Source organism: Brachycentrus maculatus, unplaced genomic scaffold, assembly GCF_059751285.1.
Source record: "Brachycentrus maculatus isolate JH-2025_06_01 unplaced genomic scaffold, ASM5975128v1 h1tg000143l, whole genome shotgun sequence".
Classification (NCBI taxonomy): domain Eukaryota; kingdom Metazoa; phylum Arthropoda; class Insecta; order Trichoptera; family Brachycentridae; genus Brachycentrus; species Brachycentrus maculatus.
In genome coordinates, this window is record NW_028280896.1 from 22,937 (window position 1) to 44,291 (window position 21,355).

At 35.1% G+C, this 21,355-nt stretch overlaps 1 protein-coding gene across 1 annotated transcript; it reads left to right on the forward strand.

The window, feature by feature from the left end:
• The first annotated feature begins 1,317 nt into the window (after positions 1-1,317).
• LOC148308955 (MAP kinase-activated protein kinase 2-like) lies at positions 1,318-13,813 on the forward strand. Its single transcript, XM_088260826.1, has 8 exons — positions 1,318-1,661; positions 3,366-3,491; positions 6,246-6,383; positions 8,233-8,439; positions 9,990-10,121; positions 11,359-11,481; positions 12,085-12,237; positions 13,167-13,813. Exons 1-8 carry the CDS (start codon positions 1,569-1,571, stop codon positions 13,236-13,238), a joined length of 1,044 nt encoding a protein of 347 aa, XP_088116952.1. The 5' UTR covers positions 1,318-1,568; the 3' UTR covers positions 13,239-13,813.
• Positions 13,814-21,355: the final 7,542 nt, after the last annotated feature.

Here is a 21,355-nt window from a genome sequence, read left to right on the forward strand (position 1 = left end):
ACTGAAATGTTTGCATTATAAGTTAATTTCGCAAAACGAAAATAATGAATTGAATGATTTTTCTGGTATTTTATTATTGAATTAAAAAACGGTTAAAAAACCCCTACTTCTAATTCGGAATACAAAAATTACGAATGCGGAAACGAATTCCAAGTTTCGTGTCTGATAAGGCTAAATGTGAATAAATTTCCACTAGTGATTACGTCATTACAACAAGGTCATCATGTGGGCAAAGTTGCAGCGTTTGTAGGAACTCTACACGTACGGGTTTTGTCACATTTTTAAACGAAGTTTTTTTTATCAAAATGATAATAATTTTAAATTATCTTTTGTGTGCTATTTTTACAAAAGAAATTTAAAGATGTAAAATCTGAGATTAATAGGAAAGACTCGCTTTATATATATTTTTTTCAATTTTTTTATTTATTTTATTAATCCATTTCATCTTGGCCTTTTCAATAAATACGCAGACTGACGTCATAAAACAAAATATACTTTAGTTGTAAGTTATAACCTCCCAGATGCACAAACATATCAAAATTGTGTGTTCCACTTTTGGAAATAATCTTAAAATTCTTCTTTTCTAATATCCTTCAGCTCTTTCGTCACATTTGGATTAATCTCGAATCGTCTCAAATCTTTTTCCTTTCAAAGGACTTGAGTTTAGGCAACAAGAAGTCAAAAAAAGTGAGATCAGGTGAGTAGGGTGGGTGGGAAAAACAGTGATCGAGTATTTAGCAGAAAACTCACATGTTTTGAAATCTCTACGGGCTGGAGCGTTGTTGTTTTATAGGCCTTAGATATTTTATTTGAAATGCATTGCTTCATAGTAATAATCTAATAAATAGAAATACAATATGTTTAACCTTTACCATATTAATGATTTAATTACTGGAAAACAAAATTTATAAAATGTACCTGAACGAAGTTGAGAATTTTTTTTTGAATCGTATAAATATTTATTGAAACCTATTTCGGGGAGGTTTTTTTAAAATCATATTTTTGGATAATAATTTTGAATACGTCGATAATGTCTACAAAATATTTCTAAACAAAATTGATACATTACACTCTAAAATGTAGTGACTAACGTAGACTCCCTTACACTCCTCCAACTTTAAATTAATTTTTTTTAATTAATTTTATTTAAAATATCTGCGGAAGAAACACATAAAATGACACATCTGATTATGAAGTAAATCGCTTGCGATCCAGCAACATCCGAAATTTTCCATTATAAATTTGCAGTCTATGGGCGCTAAAAACCCGTACGTGTATTTCGCCCATCTGCATCCTCTTCAAACCTGCGCCAACTTCACGTCCGATCGCCTTGTCAGTGTCAGAAGCCTGTTGTATTATTTTTAGATAAAAATAATCCCTAGACTTTGCGACTAAACAAACAGAAAAGTCTCCAAACAGTGATATGAACGAGAAATAACACGATTTCAATCAGAACGACTCCATTGCCGAAATTACGACTTATGTAATTCGCGCTGTTGACAAACAGTGCGGGTTTTGCGATCGGAAGTGTTGGTCGTGAATTTGTGTGGTTGAGAGCTTTTATTATCATGAATCAACCGCCTAAGCAGCCGAAGAAAACTCCTATCGTGACTGATTACGAAATTTCAGACACCGTCTTGGGACTAGGCATAAACGGAAAGGTATTTCTTCCATTTCGTCTTTCATTATTTGCTTTTCGGCCATCTCTGAGGTTAGTCATGTTTTCTTCAGAATCCGCATTTCACAACTGCCGTGAAATTGAAACAACATTAATCACTCGTTGATCACACATCGATCGTTTACTCATTTCGCCCATACTCTGGAAGAGGAACAGGTGAAGACACCTGTGTTTTTTCTGTCATTGAATCCTTTGACGTTTTGTTTTGACTTTTTCTAAATTAGATCTCAGCTTTTCTATTTATAAAACGGTTTTCTCACACTTAACGCATTGTTTTGAATGCCAACATAATATTAGATGCTATGTGTAAATATTTGAAGAAAAAAATGTAGTAAAATTTATTCAAAATATATATTTTAAAAAAAAGTGGTAAATGTAATGTTTTATCAACAAAAATGTGTGATGTGTTCGGGATATAAATTATAAATTTTAAAAATACATTTAAACCCTTATTCGCACCCCAATGGTGCATAGAGCACTGCATTATATAAACGCAGTCTTATCTTGATCGTTAACACATGAAGGCAAAGTGATCAGCCCTCCGCTTCAGGTACCAGTCCAGGGTAATATTGAATAAACATTAGTGTGAAAAAATCACTCATATTTATTTGACCCCCCTGGGAATCAAACCCAGGATCTCCAGTACGGTAGCCGAGCGTGAAATCACACTACAGAGGCAGAAAAATACAATTAGAACTTTATTTTTATCCACTTTATTTTTATTAATTTATAATTTTTTTTGGCATTCACAATATGATATAATGTTTTCTCTAACCCTTTCCACACCCAATGGTGACAGAAAGTGTAGTTTTTGCATTTTGAAGAAAAGGTATTGTTTAATTATTTTTTTAAATATACTAAATATTTTTCAGATGGAGAAAAAACCTTCAGGTTTTACCTAAAAAAGATCTGTTGCGCCGTAAAAAGTTTAATAAGTGGCTTGATATTTATTTTTAATACATTGTATTATATTTTTAAACTTTAAAAACGATTTCCCGAAAAATCAGGTTTTTTTAAATGACATTGTTGAAAGGAGTGAGCGATATATATATTAATATGTGACACATTTCGTCTTACTCAGAAATTATGAAACACTCTCTATGTCTATGTGTTTGATAATGTCTTAATAAGAGGAACGCTTCGCATATTATCATATATATGTGAATAAAAGTATTATTTTTTGACATCTCATCAAAGATGAAGAAGAATATCGAAGTCTGGGCATTTACAGGGCTGACGACCGTCATAGGTTGGTTTAAGCGATCACTTTACACACGTGTAACATTCACCAATTCTACCCATTATTGACAACCACACTAATAAAATTCTTGGAAGTTCTATATATATGAACCAATTTAGAAACCTTGTTCTTGAATCACTAGAACCTAACTAGAGACATCTATTGGTGAGATGTAAAGAAGCTCTTTACTAAGCAGAAACTCTTATATTAGTATGTGAGGTGCGAATCAAGTGAACAAGTATTTGGACACACTCAAAATGTTGTAAATAAAAGTAGTTATATTTTTAAACTTTAAAAACATCCTCCTGAAAAATCAAGTTTTTTTATTTATGACGTTGTTGAAAGGAGTGAGCGATATGTGTATGGCACACATTTTTATTGTTGAAAGATGACCATCGCCAGTGTACAACACGGGATTATCTTATGCTTGGAGTGTGCTTGTTGCAGGTTGTGCAATGTGTGGAGCGGAGCACGGGCACTAAGCGCGCGCTGAAGGTCCTGCGGGACAGCGTGAAGGCGCGCCGAGAGGTGGACCTGCACTGGAGAGCCAGCGGGTGCATCCACGTTGTTGCGGTGAGCTATTTTATAAGGATTCAATTGGTTACACTTAACTTTGTATCTTGCTAGTTTTTTAACCGGATCCACGCGGCTCGCATAACCGTATGTGTTTTAACAAAACATGCCCCACACGCGGCTGACATAAGAGTTTGTGTTTTTACATTGCTCCAAGTTTCGAACCTCAGTTCAACTTAGAGGGATTTTTTCATGGTGTGGAACTTTGGATAAAATAATACGTCAATCTGTTGAAATATCTGACTAATAATTTGTAACATCACAAGGATAAATAAAAGAACAGAACCCTGATTTTTCTTGCGGTCGGTAATTAGTCCACGCCATAATCATGCCCTATATCTGTCTCACTCTCGACGCTACGCATCGCCAGTGGGTAAGAGTGACACACGATGCGTGCTTTGATTTATTTATGTTACGATCTTATTTGTTTATATTACGATATATTTCAAGAATAATGTGACACGAGTGTATTATAGAGTACCAAAAAGGCACAATGAATCCCATTGAACATTTTTGTTTAGGAAAATAAATCGTTTCTTAACCTAAATACATGATAAAAGTAATCATTTAAAAAACGGCGAAATACCGCCGCGCACGGGTGTCTCTTAGGAACAAAGTTAACGCGGTTAAAAGGTTAAGGGACGATTAATTTGTATGTAAGGAACTCCTACCAAGCATCAAGCAGAGTGCGCTGACGTACTTCGGACACGTCATGAGAAATGAAAAATATCATCTTCTCCACCTAATCATACAAGGAAAGATTGACGTCGAAGGACATCATGGCTGAAAAACCTACCACAATGGTTTGGCAGAAGCACCAAATCTCTGTTTCGAGCTGCAGCATCAAAAGTGAAGATAGCCATTATGATCGCCGATCTTCATTATAAATAATAATAATAAAACCCTTATCCGTACCCAAATGGTGCATAGGGCACTGTGTCATATAAACTCAGTGTTATCTTGATCGTTTACACATGAAGGAAAGGTGATCAGCCCTCGGCTTCAGGTACCAGTCCAGGGTAATATTGAATAAATATGACAGTGAAAAAATCACATATATTTATTTTACCCCCCTTGGGAATTGAACCCGGGACCTCCAGAACGGTAGCCGAGCGTGCTGACCATTACACTACGGAGGCGGACAAAAGTTATAAGTGGCACAGAAAAAAGAAGAAAAATTTGTATATATAGTGCAACCTGAATATAAGGGGCCCCAAAGGACTGGGATATTTTTGTCATGTATTTTTATTATTATTTTCATATTTTATTTCTCTTATATTCATATATATTTTATTCCTTTGACTAATTTTTTAGTTTTCCTTTCTGCACATCGTATATAGGCAAAATCTTTAAATTATTTTTCTCATTTGTTCATATATCTTTTTGTTCCGACTATATTTTTTAACATGTCTCTCCACGCTTGATTTTTTTAAAGAATGTTTACTGGATATTTTATGTTTTTGAGAATACAGACATAGATTTTTATTTTATTTTTTAACTCCAACTTATTCTTCTTCTAACTCTTATCTGCGCCCAAAGGTGCAAATGCACTGCAACGTTTTGACGCAGTGCTATCTTAATTGTAACTTACACAAAGGCAAGGTGATCACTCCAGCGCTTCACGGACTATTTCTTTTCTTTACATCATATATATGCAAAATCCGACACGTCAATCTATTTTGTCCACCTCTCAATCTCAAATTTATGCGATTATATAGCTATAGCTTTTTCGAGGGTGAAACACACTAAATAAAAAATTGGAACGAGGATAACAAATCAATTTAATTATAAGTTACTGCCAAAATACTAATAATTATCTTATTTATTGATTCGGCATTAACTTTGTGGAATGACATGATTATTTTATTAAAATTAAACACTTGAACAATCCACTTGATCGAGTTTTATTTTTATTTACGACTAGTTTCGAAAACGACATTTGTTTTCTTCTTCTGGTACAAATTAAAACAATTGTTTTAATTTGTACCAGAAGAAGAAAACAATTGTCGTTTTCGAAACTAGTCGTAAATAAAAATAAAACTCGATTAAGTGGATTATTCAAGTGTTTAATTTTAATAAACTAATAATGATCAGTTACCCCCTCTGCGCCTAGTACAGCATTGTAGGTGCTTATTGTATATACATCAATTAATCACTTGCTGATAGCAATCTACTCGTAACACTATCATTATCATTGAGCGTACTTTATTAATATACCACTTATTACCACTAATGATAGCAGTTGCAGAATGCAAACATAGTAAGTGTCATACATCAATATAAATATCTGGGCTTTATATACATACATAGGTTTCAAAAATTGAGTGGTTTAGATGTCAATCATGGGTAAAATGGTGAATGTTGAATGTTACACGTCGCTCACTCCTTTCAAGAACGTCATACACATTGCGAGACCGAGTAAGAAATACTGACATTCGAAGCATGTGTAAGACGGAGGATATCGTGAGGTGGGGACGACAACGAAGGCGATACTGGAAGGAACATATGAACATAATGTCAGAAGACAGACTTCCACGTATCGCCCTCCGAGGCAACCCTGAATGACGCAGACCCCCAGGCAGACCTCCGAAAAGATGGAAAGACAGCTGGGAGTCGACATCCCAAGAGCACAAACAGATCCCTAAGATCTACATAAAGAAGAAAAAGAAGAAGAAGACATAAATTAAAATGAAGTTGTACAAATTAAACGCCAAATCAATAAGTAAATGTAATACGATTGTGTCTTGGTTCCAGATTGTGGACGTGTACGACAACACGTACGGCGGGGCGCGATGCCTGCTCGTGGTGATGGAGTGCATGCAGGGCGGGGAGCTCTTCCAGAGGATTCAGGACCACCAGGACGGCGCCTTCACCGAGAGACAAGCCGCCGAGGTGAGTGCCGCAGTGGTCACAGTGCTGCAAAATGCATGCCATCTTAACCTGGTAACTGCCGGCAGGTACATGTATGGCGGTACCCAGCACGCCGCGAATTTCACCACAAAAATAAAACCTTCTAAACATATCGTTATTGAAAGTGTAATAACGTTTAAATATAAAACTTGCCAAATAAATGAAAAATGAGTGAGGAAAGAACGGTAAAACAAATTTATGAGGCGAATATAAGTGGAAAAAAGAGCAGAGGAAGACCGAGAAAAACATGGCACGATCAGGTATGCCAAATACTTGAAAGTGGTCAGGTTAGGAGTCGTAACAATCGGCGGGTATGTATGAGGAGATGCATGAACATGGAAGAGGCGAAGAATGTTTGCAAAGACAGAGTGGTGCGGCGTTCTATTTTCTCTGCCTACCCCTGCGGAGAAGCGGCGTGATGGTTAGTTAGTTAGTTAGTTAGTTACCGAATAAATGAAGAGCGTGCCAGTCCTGTAGTCATTTATCCATAATCATAAAATTAACTGTTCATGGTTCAGGGTTGTCACAAAATTTGTCATGGAAAATATGAAAACTAAATTATATGTCAAAAGTAATTGTTTATGTTACAGAAATAAAAATCAGAAAATTCTACCGCGAAATAAGTTTCAAATATAATATGAACCGCTATACATGAAACACGAAATAAAACTGTACTCTGTAGATGAAAAATTATATACGCAAAACATCGATCGAAATTCGGGGATTATTGGACAACCCTGAGCGCCATCAGTTGTTCCGACGACAAAGCTCTCTTTAATTTACGTTTAAAGTGGTAAAAACAAATTCTGTTTCAATTCCAAGTATGCAAAGATATTCTCAATAGATGTCACTATGCGTTCAATATATTTGTACATTTAAATTATTAATTCTCTTTAGTAAAAGCCCATTTAAAACGGCGCGTATGTATTAGCGTTTGTATTAGCGGTGCTCCGTTCTCAGAAAATTATGCGTCTTAAGACGCTTTTGGCAGTTAACCGGTTAACACATCGGAAAGGAGTGTTGAGATGGTTTGGATATAATGGAACGAATGAAAGATTCATAAAGGTATAGAAGGGAGAGAAAATGGCAGTCTGAAATCAGTTGTAGCTAGAGCCTAATAGCTAAACTGCGGTGCTTCACAGTGTCCTAGTACCAACAATGCCCATGCACCTCCATAAGTGAAGCATGGATTTTGCAGAAAAAGGATAAAATGCAGTCGGAATTAAATTTCTCAGTGCGGTAAAACCATGTATGATCAATGCTCGAATGGTGATATAAGGAATGAATGCAAGGCTCAAATGCAAGACTTTGATAAACATTATTTATCAAAATGACACATGTTATCAGGTGGTTTTGTTCATCAACTGGGACCCTAATTATACCCTGGCAGTCTGCCGCCCGACTCTCAGTGGTTACAAAAGGTGTATTGAGAAGGTTTGGGTATGTGGAACAAATGAGTGAAAACAGAACGGTAAAAAAAAGTTGATTGCATAGTCTTAAGGTGGAGAGTGACCGGAGTATTTCGCCGTATAACGTCGTAACAAATCAGTGAGCATCCGAAACTATAGATGGAGCGCTCGGCTCGCTGTACTGACTATGCGAACGCTCGCATCGTAACGTGTTACGTTACGACCAAATGCTCCGGTCAGTCTCCACCATTACAAACGGTGATTGGCAGACTGAGTACTGTAAAACTCGCCTTCCGCATAAGATGTGTCAATGTGCTCAGTATATGTGATCTTTTTGACAATCAAGTCAGGACTGCGTCATCCGATGCAGTCCCGGATTAGAATCAGAAGAGCGAGAGACCTAATTCCCCTCTGCATTCCAGATAATGCACTCCATATGCGTGGCGGTGCGCTACTTGCACGACGGCGACATCGCCCACCGAGACATCAAGCCGGAGAACCTGCTGTACTCCGGGACCGAGCCGGGAGCACTGCTCAAGCTGACTGACTTTGGGTTCGCCAAGGAAACCCGGAGCGCGGCGGATACTTTGCAAACGCCTTGCTACACCCCATACTACGTGGCGCCGGAGGTAACACTCACAAGTCCAAGCTAATTTTATACAATTATATATTTTCTTGCTCCAAGTATTCAGACTCTTGTGGCAATGGGCAGGACCTGTTGCGAGACAAGACCCCACAAGATGGACCCCTGAAATTTTTACACATTGTTGTCAGGCAGTTTTTCATCAACCCCGACTCTAATTAGTATTTTAATTAGGGTCGTATACTAATCACAGGTAACTGCAAACCCAATTCCCATCTGTAAAATGTTTTTTGGCATCTCAGACAGATCCCCATGATCTATAGAAAGATTAACACATTGTTTGCGGGAAACGTTTAAAAGCGTCTTTTCCATACTGTTGGTAGAGAGTGGGAGACGCTTGCAAGCGTTCTATTTGCTTACTTTAGGTAGAGCGCGAGAGACGCCTGCAAACATTGTACAGATGGGAATTGGGTGTTGCGGCTACTTGTGATTAGTATACTGAGGGTCGGGCGGCAGACTGCCAGAGTATAATTAGGGTCCTTTTCCATACTGTTGGTAGAGAGCGGGAGACACTTGCGAGCGTTCTATTTGCTTACTTTAGGTAGAGCGCGAGAGACGCCTGCAAACATTGTACAGATGGGAATTGGGTGTTGCGGCTACTTGTGATTAGTATACTGAGGGTCGGGCAGCAGACTACCATAGTATAATTAGGGTCCTTTTCCATACTGTTGGTAGAGAGCGGGAGACGCTTGCGAGCGTTCTATTTGCTTACTTTAGGTAGAGCGCGAGAGACGCCTGCAAACATTGTACAGTTGGGAATTGGGTGTTGCGGCTACTTGTGATTAGTATACTGAGGGTCGGGCAGCAGACTACCATAGTATAATTAGGGTCCTTTTCCATACTGTTGGTAGAGAGCGGGAGACGCTTGCGAGCGTTCTATTTGCTTACTTTAGGTAGAGCGCGAGAGACGCCTGCAAACATTGTACAGATGGGAATTGGGTGTTGCGGCTACTTGTGATTAGTCTGAAGGTCGGGCGGCAGACTGGCAGAGTATTATTAGGGTCCCAGTTGATAAACAAAACTGCCCGACAGCAATGTGTTAAGCAGAAGAAAAAGACATTATTTTATACCCAGTGAACGTGTTAAAGGATCACTTTGTTTGTACATGTCGCTCACTCCTTTCAAAAACGTCACAAATAAAAAAACTTGATTTTTAAGTAGAATGTTTTTAAAGTTTAAAAATATAATACAATGTACTAAAAATAAATATCAAGCCACTTATTGAACTTTTTACTGTGCAACAGATCTTTTTAGGTAAAACCTGAAGGTTTTTTTTCCATTTGAAAAATATTTAGTTTAATACCATTTCTTCAATATGCAAAAACAACACTTTCTGCCCTGTAGCGGGTAAATATTAAGTTAAAAATGTGCCTCTTTTGCTGGGATATAGTACATTTTTTGGGCATTCCGAAAACATGCACAACTGAAAATTTACAATTTTTGATTTATGATATTCTTAAAAGGAGTGAGCGATGTGTGTAAAGTTTGCCATACTTACTTGAACGATTATTTGTAACAAGTTGATTTTGGTTTTAGGTTCTCGGACCAGACAAATATGACAAGTCATGTGACATCTGGTCGCTCGGTGTGGTCATGTACATCCTGCTGTGCGGCTTCCCGCCCTTCTACTCCAACAACGGGCTCGCCATATCCCCCGGAATGAAGAGGGTAGGTCCCGGAATACTCTAATCGCAAAATGCTGCTGTAATTTTATTTACATAACTTGATAACAAAGTTTGATGACGCATAGGGCGCTGTGTCGTATCGGGGCAGTGTTGTCTTGATCGTTTATTGCATGACAGGAAGGTGATTGATCAGTCCTGCGCCTCTTGTACAGGTTCAAGGTGATATAAAATAAATATGAGAGTGAAAATCATCCATATGTATATATATATTATGTATGTAAATATGAAAAAAATATAATCCTTTAATTTTTTTATATCGAACCCGGGACCTCCAGAACGGTAGTCGAGCGCGCTGACCATTACACTACGGAGGCGGATTTTTTCACTCTTATATTTATTCAATATTACCCTGGACTGGTACCTGAAGCGGAGGGCTGATCACCTTTCCTTCATGTGTAAACGATCGAGATAACACTGCGTTTATATGACACAGTGCCCTATGCACCATTGGGGTGCGGATAAGGGTTGTATTATTATTATTTATTAATTTTTTAATATAATCGCCCTACCCATACGAACAAACATGGTACGTCCGTCATATTTTCGCCCTAAAGCAACAAGCTGTATTCCGTACGTTCAGGTACATTATATTAAATAAAAAATTACAAACATTCATTAGAATATTATTATAAAAAAATAATTAACATCCTATGTTGAGAGCCTCTGGCTTGCTGAGGATATAAAAAGGGTCATAAAAGAGTCTATCCTTTAAATTTTTTATCTGGTACATTGTAAAGTAAATGACAAATTTTGTGACAACCCTGCACCATGAATAATTAATTTTATGATTTTGTATAAATGACTGTGAATTTTTGTGAATTTTTGTCCGCCTCCGTAGTGTAATGGTCAGCACGCTCGGCTACCGTTCTGGAGGTCCCGGGTTCGATTCCCAAGGGGGGTATAAGTGATTTTTTCACTGTAATATTTATTCAATATTACCATGGACTGGTACCTGAAGCAGAGGGCTGATCACCTTTCCTTCATGTGTAAACGATCGAGATAACACTGCGTTAATATGACACAGTGCCCTATGCACCATTGGGGTGCGGATAAGGGTTTTATTTATTATTGTTATAAATGACTGTACGACTGGCGCGCTCTTCATTTATTTGGCAGGTTTTATTTTTGTGGTGTCGTGGCGTGCTGGGTACCGCCATACATGTACCTACCGGCGGTTAACCGGTTAATATATAAAATAATGATGTGATAAAATCTTCCAGAGGATACGACTGGGACAGTTTGACTTCCCGGACCCGGAGTGGTCCAACGTGTCCAAGGACGCCAAGAGCCTCATCAAGGGAATGCTCTCCGTGGACCCATCAACCCGCCTCACCATAGAACAGGTCAGTCTCCCCGTTCCCGCTCCCGCAGGTGCTGTGGCATAGTTGGGCAGACGCTCGGCTGCGAAACTGCCATCGCAGATTCTATTCCCCGCCAAGTACAAGAAAATTTATATGATGCAGTGCCCTATGCACCATCGGGTGCGGATAAGGGTTGGAAGAAGATGGAAGACGAAGAAACCTCTATCTATCATTCCTCAAATAATCGTTTTTCCGGATGTGTTGTTTATTTCTTCTACCAATTCATTTAATTGAATTTAATGTCCGCCTCCATAGTGTAGTGGTTAGCGCGCTAGGCTACCATGCTGGAGGTCCCGGGTTCGATTCCCTAGAGGGTCAAAATAAATATTGGTGATTTTTCAGTATGATATTTATTTAATATGACCCTGGACTGGTACCTGAAGCGGAAGGCTGATCACCTTTCCTTCGTGTATTTAACGATCAAGATAGCACTGCTTCTATACGATGCAGTGCCCTATGCACCATTGGGGTGCGGAGAAGGGTTAGAAGAAGAATTTAATGTATGATCATATCTCCTTGTGCATTAACCTCAGAAATGCCAGTTCAATGCGTATGTCTAATAGTAAGTGTACCGACCGAATGCAGGTGATGAACGGACGCTGGATCAAGATGCACCGCAGCGTGCCGCAGACGCCGCTGCACACGGGGCGCCTGCTGCGGGAGGGCGGGGAGGCGTGGGGCGAGGTGCAGGACGAGATGACCCGCTCCCTGGCCACCATGCGCGTAGACTACGATCAGGTACAGCCTTCTGCAGTCATTCTATCCACAATTTTTTTTTTATTTGTATACATTTATTTTAATCACAATTTATACATATTTAGAATTTTTTTTCGCAGAGACCCACCAAGCCACCTTGTGTGTCTTGTCGGTGGAGTTCTTTTTTAATACATTTTTTATTGTTTTTTTGCGCCATTGCACTAACTGTGCCAAAAATATTTTATGTGAGACAGAGAGAGGGAACACGCTAACGTAAAAGTACATCAGTTCTGTCCTAAAAGCACCTATTATTTCAATTTTCAATTTTTCAATTTATTCAACAACAAAAAAATAATATATACATAAAAAACAATATTCAAGGCGTATATATTAAAAGTAAGCAAGAAGACTTAAAGGTGTAGAAGAATCCCGCTTCGGAAAACTCCTTCGGGCACATGGAACAGATCAATATCCAATGTGATATTGTTCAACATAGCGGTAGCTCTTCCTACAGGCATAACCATCGGCAGGTTGGTCCTGTGTATAGGAATGTGAAACAATCTATGTCGCCGCTGTCTTAGGTAACTATCGGGAACATACAGACCAATGTTCCGGATAATTTCAGGATTATCGATCATACCGCGCAACAATCGATAAAAATGCGTAATCAAATACACATTCCTTCTAGTCTCTAAACTATTGTAGCCGAGCATACCCTGGAGAAACTGGGTCGGGTAGAGCCGAGGATAATAGCCGTACTCTCTCATGTTGAGATACCTCAAAAACTTCTTTTGGACACCCGGCAGGCCGCGGGTTGGCTACCCTTGACTTAAACCATCCTATGGTAGATCGTTAGCCCAGACTTCCATATTCTTCTTCATCTGTGTTGACATGTCAATATCGATACATCATCCGTAGGGTGAATAATCTAGTCTGTCGGAATAAGTAATAAATCTTGTCCATGTTTTCAGGTCCAAATGAAGACGTTGGACGCCAGCAACAACGCTCTCCTCAACAAGCGTCGGAGCAAAGCGACGGCCTAGCCGCGTCCGCAAGCGGGCCGTGTCGCCGTGCGGACGTTGCGTCGGCAACGCCACCCGAGGATTGCCGTTTGGCAAAATATTTACTAATATTTGTCCTTGGAAACTTAAACACAATTAGTCAAAATGTACTTCTTTCCTCTGTTATGAATCAAAGCGGTATTTGTCGAGGAATTTCGGATTGCATTGTCACCGTCCACAAAGTCAATCAGACGATTTATTTGCTCATTATGCGACACAACACGAAGCTGAGAAGAACTTCACGTAGAGCTTGCATTTTTAGCATTTTACTTTCTTTTACTTACTTAACAGTAATTCCTCACTATACGTTTTATTTATTAAATTTTTTTTTTACATAACTTTTTACTTATTACAATTTAAAAGTGATTTAAAAAATAACTTGATTCAAATATTGGCGTTGTATAATTTAGTAGATTAATTTTAAAGTAGCAAATAGACCCCTGTTATTGCCAGTTTCATATATATTTATATATTCAAACCCATTTTACAATTTTTCATTATGTATTTAATAATTTGTTTGAAAAATAATTTGTCATAATATTGTCTGTTTTTCAAAATGTAGGATATAATAATTCTCTCACTCTCAACCCTTGTCTGCACCCCAATGGTGCATAGGGCACTGCATAATATAAACGCAGTGTTATCTTGATCGTTAAGCCATGAAGGAAAGGTGATCAGCCCTCTGCTTCGGGTACCAGTCCAGGGTAATATTTATATATTTATTTAAAGGAATTATACGCAAAGCGTCTATTTTAGATGCTTGTCTGCAGGTAAGATAGTCAGGATAGGGAAGGTAAATGTGAAAAATACATCACAAACACCCAGACCGATTGAAAATAAATCTTTCTTGAATTCATTTTGCAATTGGTGGGAATCGAACCCGCGACGCCAGTTTCGCAGTTGAGCGTCTATCCAACTACTCCACGGCACCGTTGAACAAATATTAGACTGAAAAAATCACTTTTATATATTTGATCAAGATAACAATGCTTCTATATGACGCAGTGCCCTATGCACCATTGGATGTGGACATGGGTTAGAAGAAGAAGAATGCCAACTTACTGATAAACAAAATATATAAAAAATCATGGGTTTTAAATACTTGGTACTGCTATTATTATTATTATACTAATTATGCACGTGTCAATGACTGGGGGGTGTCTATAACAATGCTATTTACTCTACTAAAAGAATAATATAAAAAAAAAAATACTTATTTTTTTTGCAAAATGTTTTTTACTAGTGTTTAAAATCGGACAGGTGAGATATATATCGTGAGTGTACTGGCAAAAAACGTTAACTTGAAAATATGCAATTTTGACTTTATAATTTTAAGGGTTTCAATGTTCAAGGTTTTCAAGGTTTTCAATGCAAATTATAAGGTTTTCAATGTTCTACAAACTCATTATTCGATTCGGCAGTCACTTTGTGGTAAAATCTGTCCATTTTTAATTAAAATTTGGCTTAGTAAATATGTACCACTATTTCTTAAATTCTACTGTGACACGTGTTTCCATGCATTCCGCATCATATTAAAACACCGTGTCACAGTGGATTTTAAGAAATAGTGGTATTTACTAAGTAAAACTTTAATTAAAAATGTTCTTTAAACTGGCAAAATACACTTAGTAGTTTGAAATGTCATATTTTGTTTTGAATATTATAAATTAAACCCTGAAGAGGGAATATATATATATATATATATATATATATATATATATATATATATATATATATATATATATATATATATATATATATGTATATGTATATATATATATATATATATATATATATATATATATATATATATATATATATATAAATATATAAGGTGGTAATATTTTTCTTTGTAAAGTGGGTGTATAATAATAAAATAAACAATTTGTTGCTTTGTAATTAAAGTTTATTCTTAATTTATCTTTATAATATTTTTCTATCTATCTATCTGATTCTGACAGTTCAGAATATTCTATTTTTTCTATCTGATGTCTTTTGTTTTATTCAGTGCGACGCATGCGACATCTGGTGGTAGAACTGTTTTATGTAGGTACTATTTGTAAGTACTTAATAAAATGTATAGGTAGGTACCTAGGTATTTTATTACATATATATATATATATATATATATATATATATATATATATATATATATATATATATATATATATATATATATATATATATATATATATATATATATATATATATATATATATATATATATATATATATATATATATATTTATATATATATATGTATATATATATAAATATATATATATATATATATATATAATATATATATATATTTATATATATATATATATATATATATATATATATATATATATATATATATATATATATATATATATGTGTGGTTTGAAAATTAAATTCTACTTTAAGTTTAATAGCGCGTATTTAATTCAGGCTAAAAGCTTTAAATAACAGGGATTATTCAAACAGGGATTTTAGATTTTTTTTTTTGCCAGTACATATACCCATGATATATTAATAGATTTTAATGAAACGTGTTTTTGGAAAAAGCTCATAAATTATTAATGCGTAATGTTATTTTAGAAGAATTGAACTTGGTTTTTAAGTGTTTTATGAATACAGTGGAAGCCCGGATATCCGAACTAATTGGTGCTATGGCCTGTTCGGATTTGAAATGGTTCGGATTAGCCGAGAAATTTGTAATACAGTACATACAGTGTGTACAGAGAATAAACTAGGGCAGGCAGTGAATGCAAGGCTGAGATGAGCATTACGGATAAAATTAAGAAAGGTGTGTTGAAGATATCTAGTTCACAAATCGCTCACTCCTTTCAAGAACGTCATAAATCAAAAATTGTCAATTTTCAGTTGTGCATGTTTTCGAAATGCCCAGAAAATGTACTATTTCCCAGCAAAAGCGGCATATTTTTAACTCAATATTTACCCGTCATAGGTATCTACCCGCTTCAGGGCAAAAAGTGTTGTTTTTGCATTTTGAAGAAAAGGTATTGTTTAATTTATTTTTTTTGATATCATAAATATTTTTCAAATGGAGAAAAAACCTTCAAGTTTTATTTATTGATTTGGGGTTTAATTTGTAGAACTCCATTTTAATTTATGTATTAATTTTAAATCAAACACAGATTTTTTGAGTCTACTAAGTTGTATTTTATTAACAAAAAACACATAAAAAATTATACTGTGACAATTGTTTCGCCTTGTTAGGGCATTATCAAACGAATGTGAAGATCAAATGGACTACGGTCCTTATGTAGCTGTACAATTCTAAGTGACAGTTTTAACACGTGCAGCAATAATTGATGGGAGACAACAGTAGTTAGGGGGGGATGTAGGTATGTACCCTTATATTTATTTTCTGGGAAAGGAAGAATTTATTGACATGGCCATATTTTAGAGAATTAATATTTTAAAGCTTAATACACTTGTTGGTAATATTATTTTTAAGAATTTTTATATTGTCACAATATAATTTTTGATGTGTTTTTTGTTAGTAAAATACAACTTAGTAGACTCAAAAAATCTGTGTTTGATTTAAAATTAATACATAAAATACTTCAAGTTTTACCTAAAAAGATGTTTTGCATAGTAAAAAGTTCAATGAGTGGCTTGATATCTATTTTTAATACATTTTATTATATTTTCAAACTTTTAAAACGTTCTCCTGAAAAATCAAGTTTTTTGATTTATGACGTTCTTGAAAGGAGTGAGCGTAGTGTCTAATGTCATTGACGTACGACGTCATTAGCAAAAATTATAACATGTGATTGATTTTGCGCCACTTTGTATAGTAATTTTATGTAATTATAAATATGGTCTTCAGTCTTTGCGTGTTTTTAAAATGTTTTTCTTCAAAAGTCTTGTTTGAATTTGGGGGGTTCCACTGTATATTTTCCATAATTATATATTAATTACATTATTAATCATACCACAAATAATCAATTATATTTGATATAAATTAAAAATGTGTTTAAGAATAAGCATTATACATTTATTTATTGTTTCGGCATTAACTTTGTGGTAAGACATGTTACAATGATTAAAGAAAACACTTCGTTTTTTACCACTTGAGTTTTATATTATAGACTACATGTTTCAGAAGTTAAACTTCCATCATTCAGGTCTGTATAATAACTAAAATATAAAACATAAAATTGTTCTATAAATAAGGAGGGGGGAAAGTAAGGGGAAGGGGTTAGTCAAGGAACGGGGTTTGAAAACAAAGGAAAAATGGAAAGCAATGGCGAAGAATTTTGAAACAATATATTATTTAATAAATTATTATTAGAATTCAGGTTTTTTTGTATTTCTAAATTTTCAAGATAATGCATAATTCATAATTTTAAATAATATATTGTTTCAAAATTTTTCGCCATTGCTTTCCATTTTTCCTTTGTTTTCAAACTCCGTTCCTTGACTAACCCCTTCCCCTTACTTTCCCCTCTCCTTATTTATAGAACAATTTTATATTTTATATTTTAGTTATTATACAGACCTGAATGATGGAAGTTTAACTTCTAAAACATATAGTCAATAATAAAACTCAAGTGGTATAAAACGAAGTGTTTTCTTTAATCATTGTTAGCATTATACATATTTTAAAATATTATTTTTGTATAAATATTGGACCTTGTGTTAGAAGCTTTTTATTTATATTATAATAATTATGAGGGTTACTGTGTATAAAATACCTTGTGTCATATAGAATGAATGGAAATCCACAAGCTTTGAAAGAAAGTCCACCATATAAAATATTTTTTTATTCATATCGCTCACTCCTTTCAACAACGTCATATATTAAAAATCGTAAATTTTTAGTTGTGCATGTTTTCGGAATGCCCAGAAAATGTACTATATCCCAGCAAAAGCGGCATATTTTTAACTTAACATTTACCCGCTACAGGGCAGAAAGTGTTGTTTTTGCATTTTGAAGAAAAGGTATTATTTAATATTTTTTTAAATATATTAAATATTTTTCAAATGGAGATCAAACCTTCAGGTTTTACCTAAAAATATCTGTTGCACAGTAAAAAGTTTAATAAGTAGCTTGATATTTATTTTTAATAAAATTATATTTTTAAACTTTAACTCTTGAAAAATCAAGTTTTTTGATGTATGACGTTGTTGAAAGGAGTGAGCGATATATCAACTTAGTTCAACAAGAATTTAGAAGTCTGGCCATTTACAAAGCTTGGAACCTGCCATTGGCTGGTTAAAGTGATCACTTTAAGTCTGGCCAATAACAGGTATAACTTTGTATAAAATCTGTTATTTTTTATTTATTGTTTCAGCATTCACTTTGTGAATGACAGACATGATGAAATTGTAAATGAAAAACACATTTATTGTAACTGCAGACAGTTGGTAGAATTCCATATTGAATTGTTGGGTAATATATTTAAAATTAAACAAGGTTATTGGATTGAATTCTACTTTTATTTACATATATATGATAATACGTGACGCAATTCATCTTTATCAAACACTGCGAGTGTTTGATAATGTCTTAATAATATGAAATGCGTCACATATGATCATATATATGTGAATAAAAGTAGAATTCAATCCAATAACCGTGTGTAATTTTGGATATATTATTTTTTGACATCTCATCAAAGATGAAGAAGAATATGGAAGTCTGGGCATTTACAGGCTGACGACCATCATACACACGTGTAACATTCACCAATTCTACCCATTATTAATAACCATACTACTCAAATTCTTGGAAGTTCTATGTATATGAACCAATATTGAAACATTGTTCTTGAATCACTAGAACTTCACTAGAGACATCTATTGGTAAGTTTGTTTATTATAATAACTAATTTCGGAAGCTGTGCTTCCATCTTGAGGTAAGAGCATAAAGTTTATATTTAGACCTCAAGATGTAGCTTCCGAAACTAGTCATTATAATAAAACAAACCAATAAAACACCAATAGATGTCTCTAGTGAAGTTCTAGTGATTCAAAAACAATGTTTAAAAATTGGTTCATATACATAGAACTTCCAAGAATTTTAAATATGAAATAAAGTGTTTTTCATTTACAATTCCATTTTTTTATTGTCAGAATGTTGTTTACTCTTGTTCTTATGATTATTATTAGCTTTTAAAGAAATGCGGTAATATTTTGTATCCAATTAATTTAAACTTGACACGACTCCCGTGTCCAATGTGTGGCAATAATATTAATATGGACACAGGAGCTCGGCTGTCCAAACTCAAAACACAGTAAGGGACATTTTTTTGTAGTACCTTTTTTTTTTGCATTTTTGGACTCAGTAGATTCTACACAGTCCAAAAATGCAAAAAAACGTACCTACTACAAAAAAAGTCCCTTACTGTGTTATAAGTTTGGACAGCCGAGCTGTGTCTAATGTGTGGCAATAATGTTAGTATGGACATAGGAGCTGTGTTCGACGTACGGGACGTGCCAAGTACCTAACTGAACAAACGTTGCAAAGATTATATATATACATATATATTTTTTATATTGTGTTGCATTAAACATAGTTTAGCTGATCAAAAATTTTATATATTTTTTTAGTCACAGCATTTTTAACAGAGCATTTATTTTTATTATTTCGCTTAAATATATATTTATATATATATATATATATATATATATATATATATATATATATATATATATATATATATATATATATATATATATATATATATATATATATATATATATATATATATATATATATATATACATATATATATATAATTTTATTTATTTTTTAAAGATATTTTTTGAGATCAACAGAATTAACTTTACGGTCCAGTATATAAAGCCGCGTCACTAAATGGCTATTAAGGAAAGGTTCAAATACTTTTTATTTATTTATTGATTTACCATTTAATTTGTAGAACTCCATCTTAATTTATGTATTAATTTTAAATCAAACACAGATTTTTTGAGTCTACTAAGTTGTATTTTATGAACAAAAACACATAAAAAATTAATATTGTGACAGTTGTTTCGCCTAGCTGTGGCATTTTCAAACGAATTGAATATGTATAAAGATTGTCGAATGGTATACGTTTCAGCACTCTCCTAAAGATGGCTGTTGCTCAAATTGCAATATGATATTCTCCACGAAGCTGTGGACAATTCCGTCTCTGTTTCTAGATGCCTAATTATGTGTATTAGCATTAAATATAATGATTGCCTTGAATTAGCGCTAGGAGTACTGTACATAACTTTAAATAATAGTAATAAAAAATATTTTTATAACAAATCTGTGTTTAATTTAAATAATCTCTTATCGCGGCTCTGCCTCCGTGGTGTGATGGTTAGCGTGTTTAATTACCGTGCTGGAGGTCCCAGGTTCGATTCCGAGGGGGGACAAAAATAAATATTAGTGATTTTGCACTTCAATATTTATTTAATCTGCCTCCGTAGTGTAATGGTCAGCATGCTCGGCTACCGTTCTAAAGGTCCCGGGTTCGATTCCCGGGGGGGGGGCAAATAAATATACGTGTTTTTCTCTCTCTAATATTTCTTCCATATTCCCCTAGACTGGTACCTAAAGCGGACGGCTGATCACCTTTCCTTCATGTGTTAACGATCAAGACAACACTGCGTTTGTATGATGCAGTGTCCTTTGCACCATTAGGGCGGATAAGGGTTCGAATGAATGAATATTTATTTTATATTACCCTGGACAGGAGTGATCATTTTGCCTTCATGTAAGTAATGATCAAGTTAACACTTTGTCAATACCATGCAGTGCCCTATGCACCATTGGTTGCAAATAAGTTTAGAAGAATTGTGGCCTGTTTTTTAAGAGGGATTGGCCTCCTACGATGTAGATTCCCAGCTATCCACCCATCTCTTTGGTGGTCTGCCCGGGAGTCCTCTAGTGGGGTTGGCTGTTCTGCAATGTGGGGGAGTCTGGATGGTTCCATTTTCCTCACACGCGCATACCATTGTCTCCTTCGTTGCCTTCCCCACCTAACGACATCTCCCATCTCGCATATTTCCCTGATCCTGGCATTTCTTATTCTATCTCGAAGACTCTTGCCTGATATGCTTCTTAGAGTCTTCATTTCTGACACTCTAAGCGC

Excerpts from the sequence above, each read along its gene's own strand:
- LOC148308955 (XM_088260826.1), top strand. The coding sequence starts at position 1,569 with ATGAATCAACCGCCTAAGCAGCCGAAGAAAACTCCTATCGTGACTGAT. Across the intron at positions 8,440-9,989 it reads CATACTACGTGGCGCCGGAG|GTTCTCGGACCAGACAAATA; the intron begins GTAACACTCACA and ends TTTTGGTTTTAG. Across the intron at positions 11,482-12,084 it reads CCCGCCTCACCATAGAACAG|GTGATGAACGGACGCTGGAT; the intron begins GTCAGTCTCCCC and ends GACCGAATGCAG.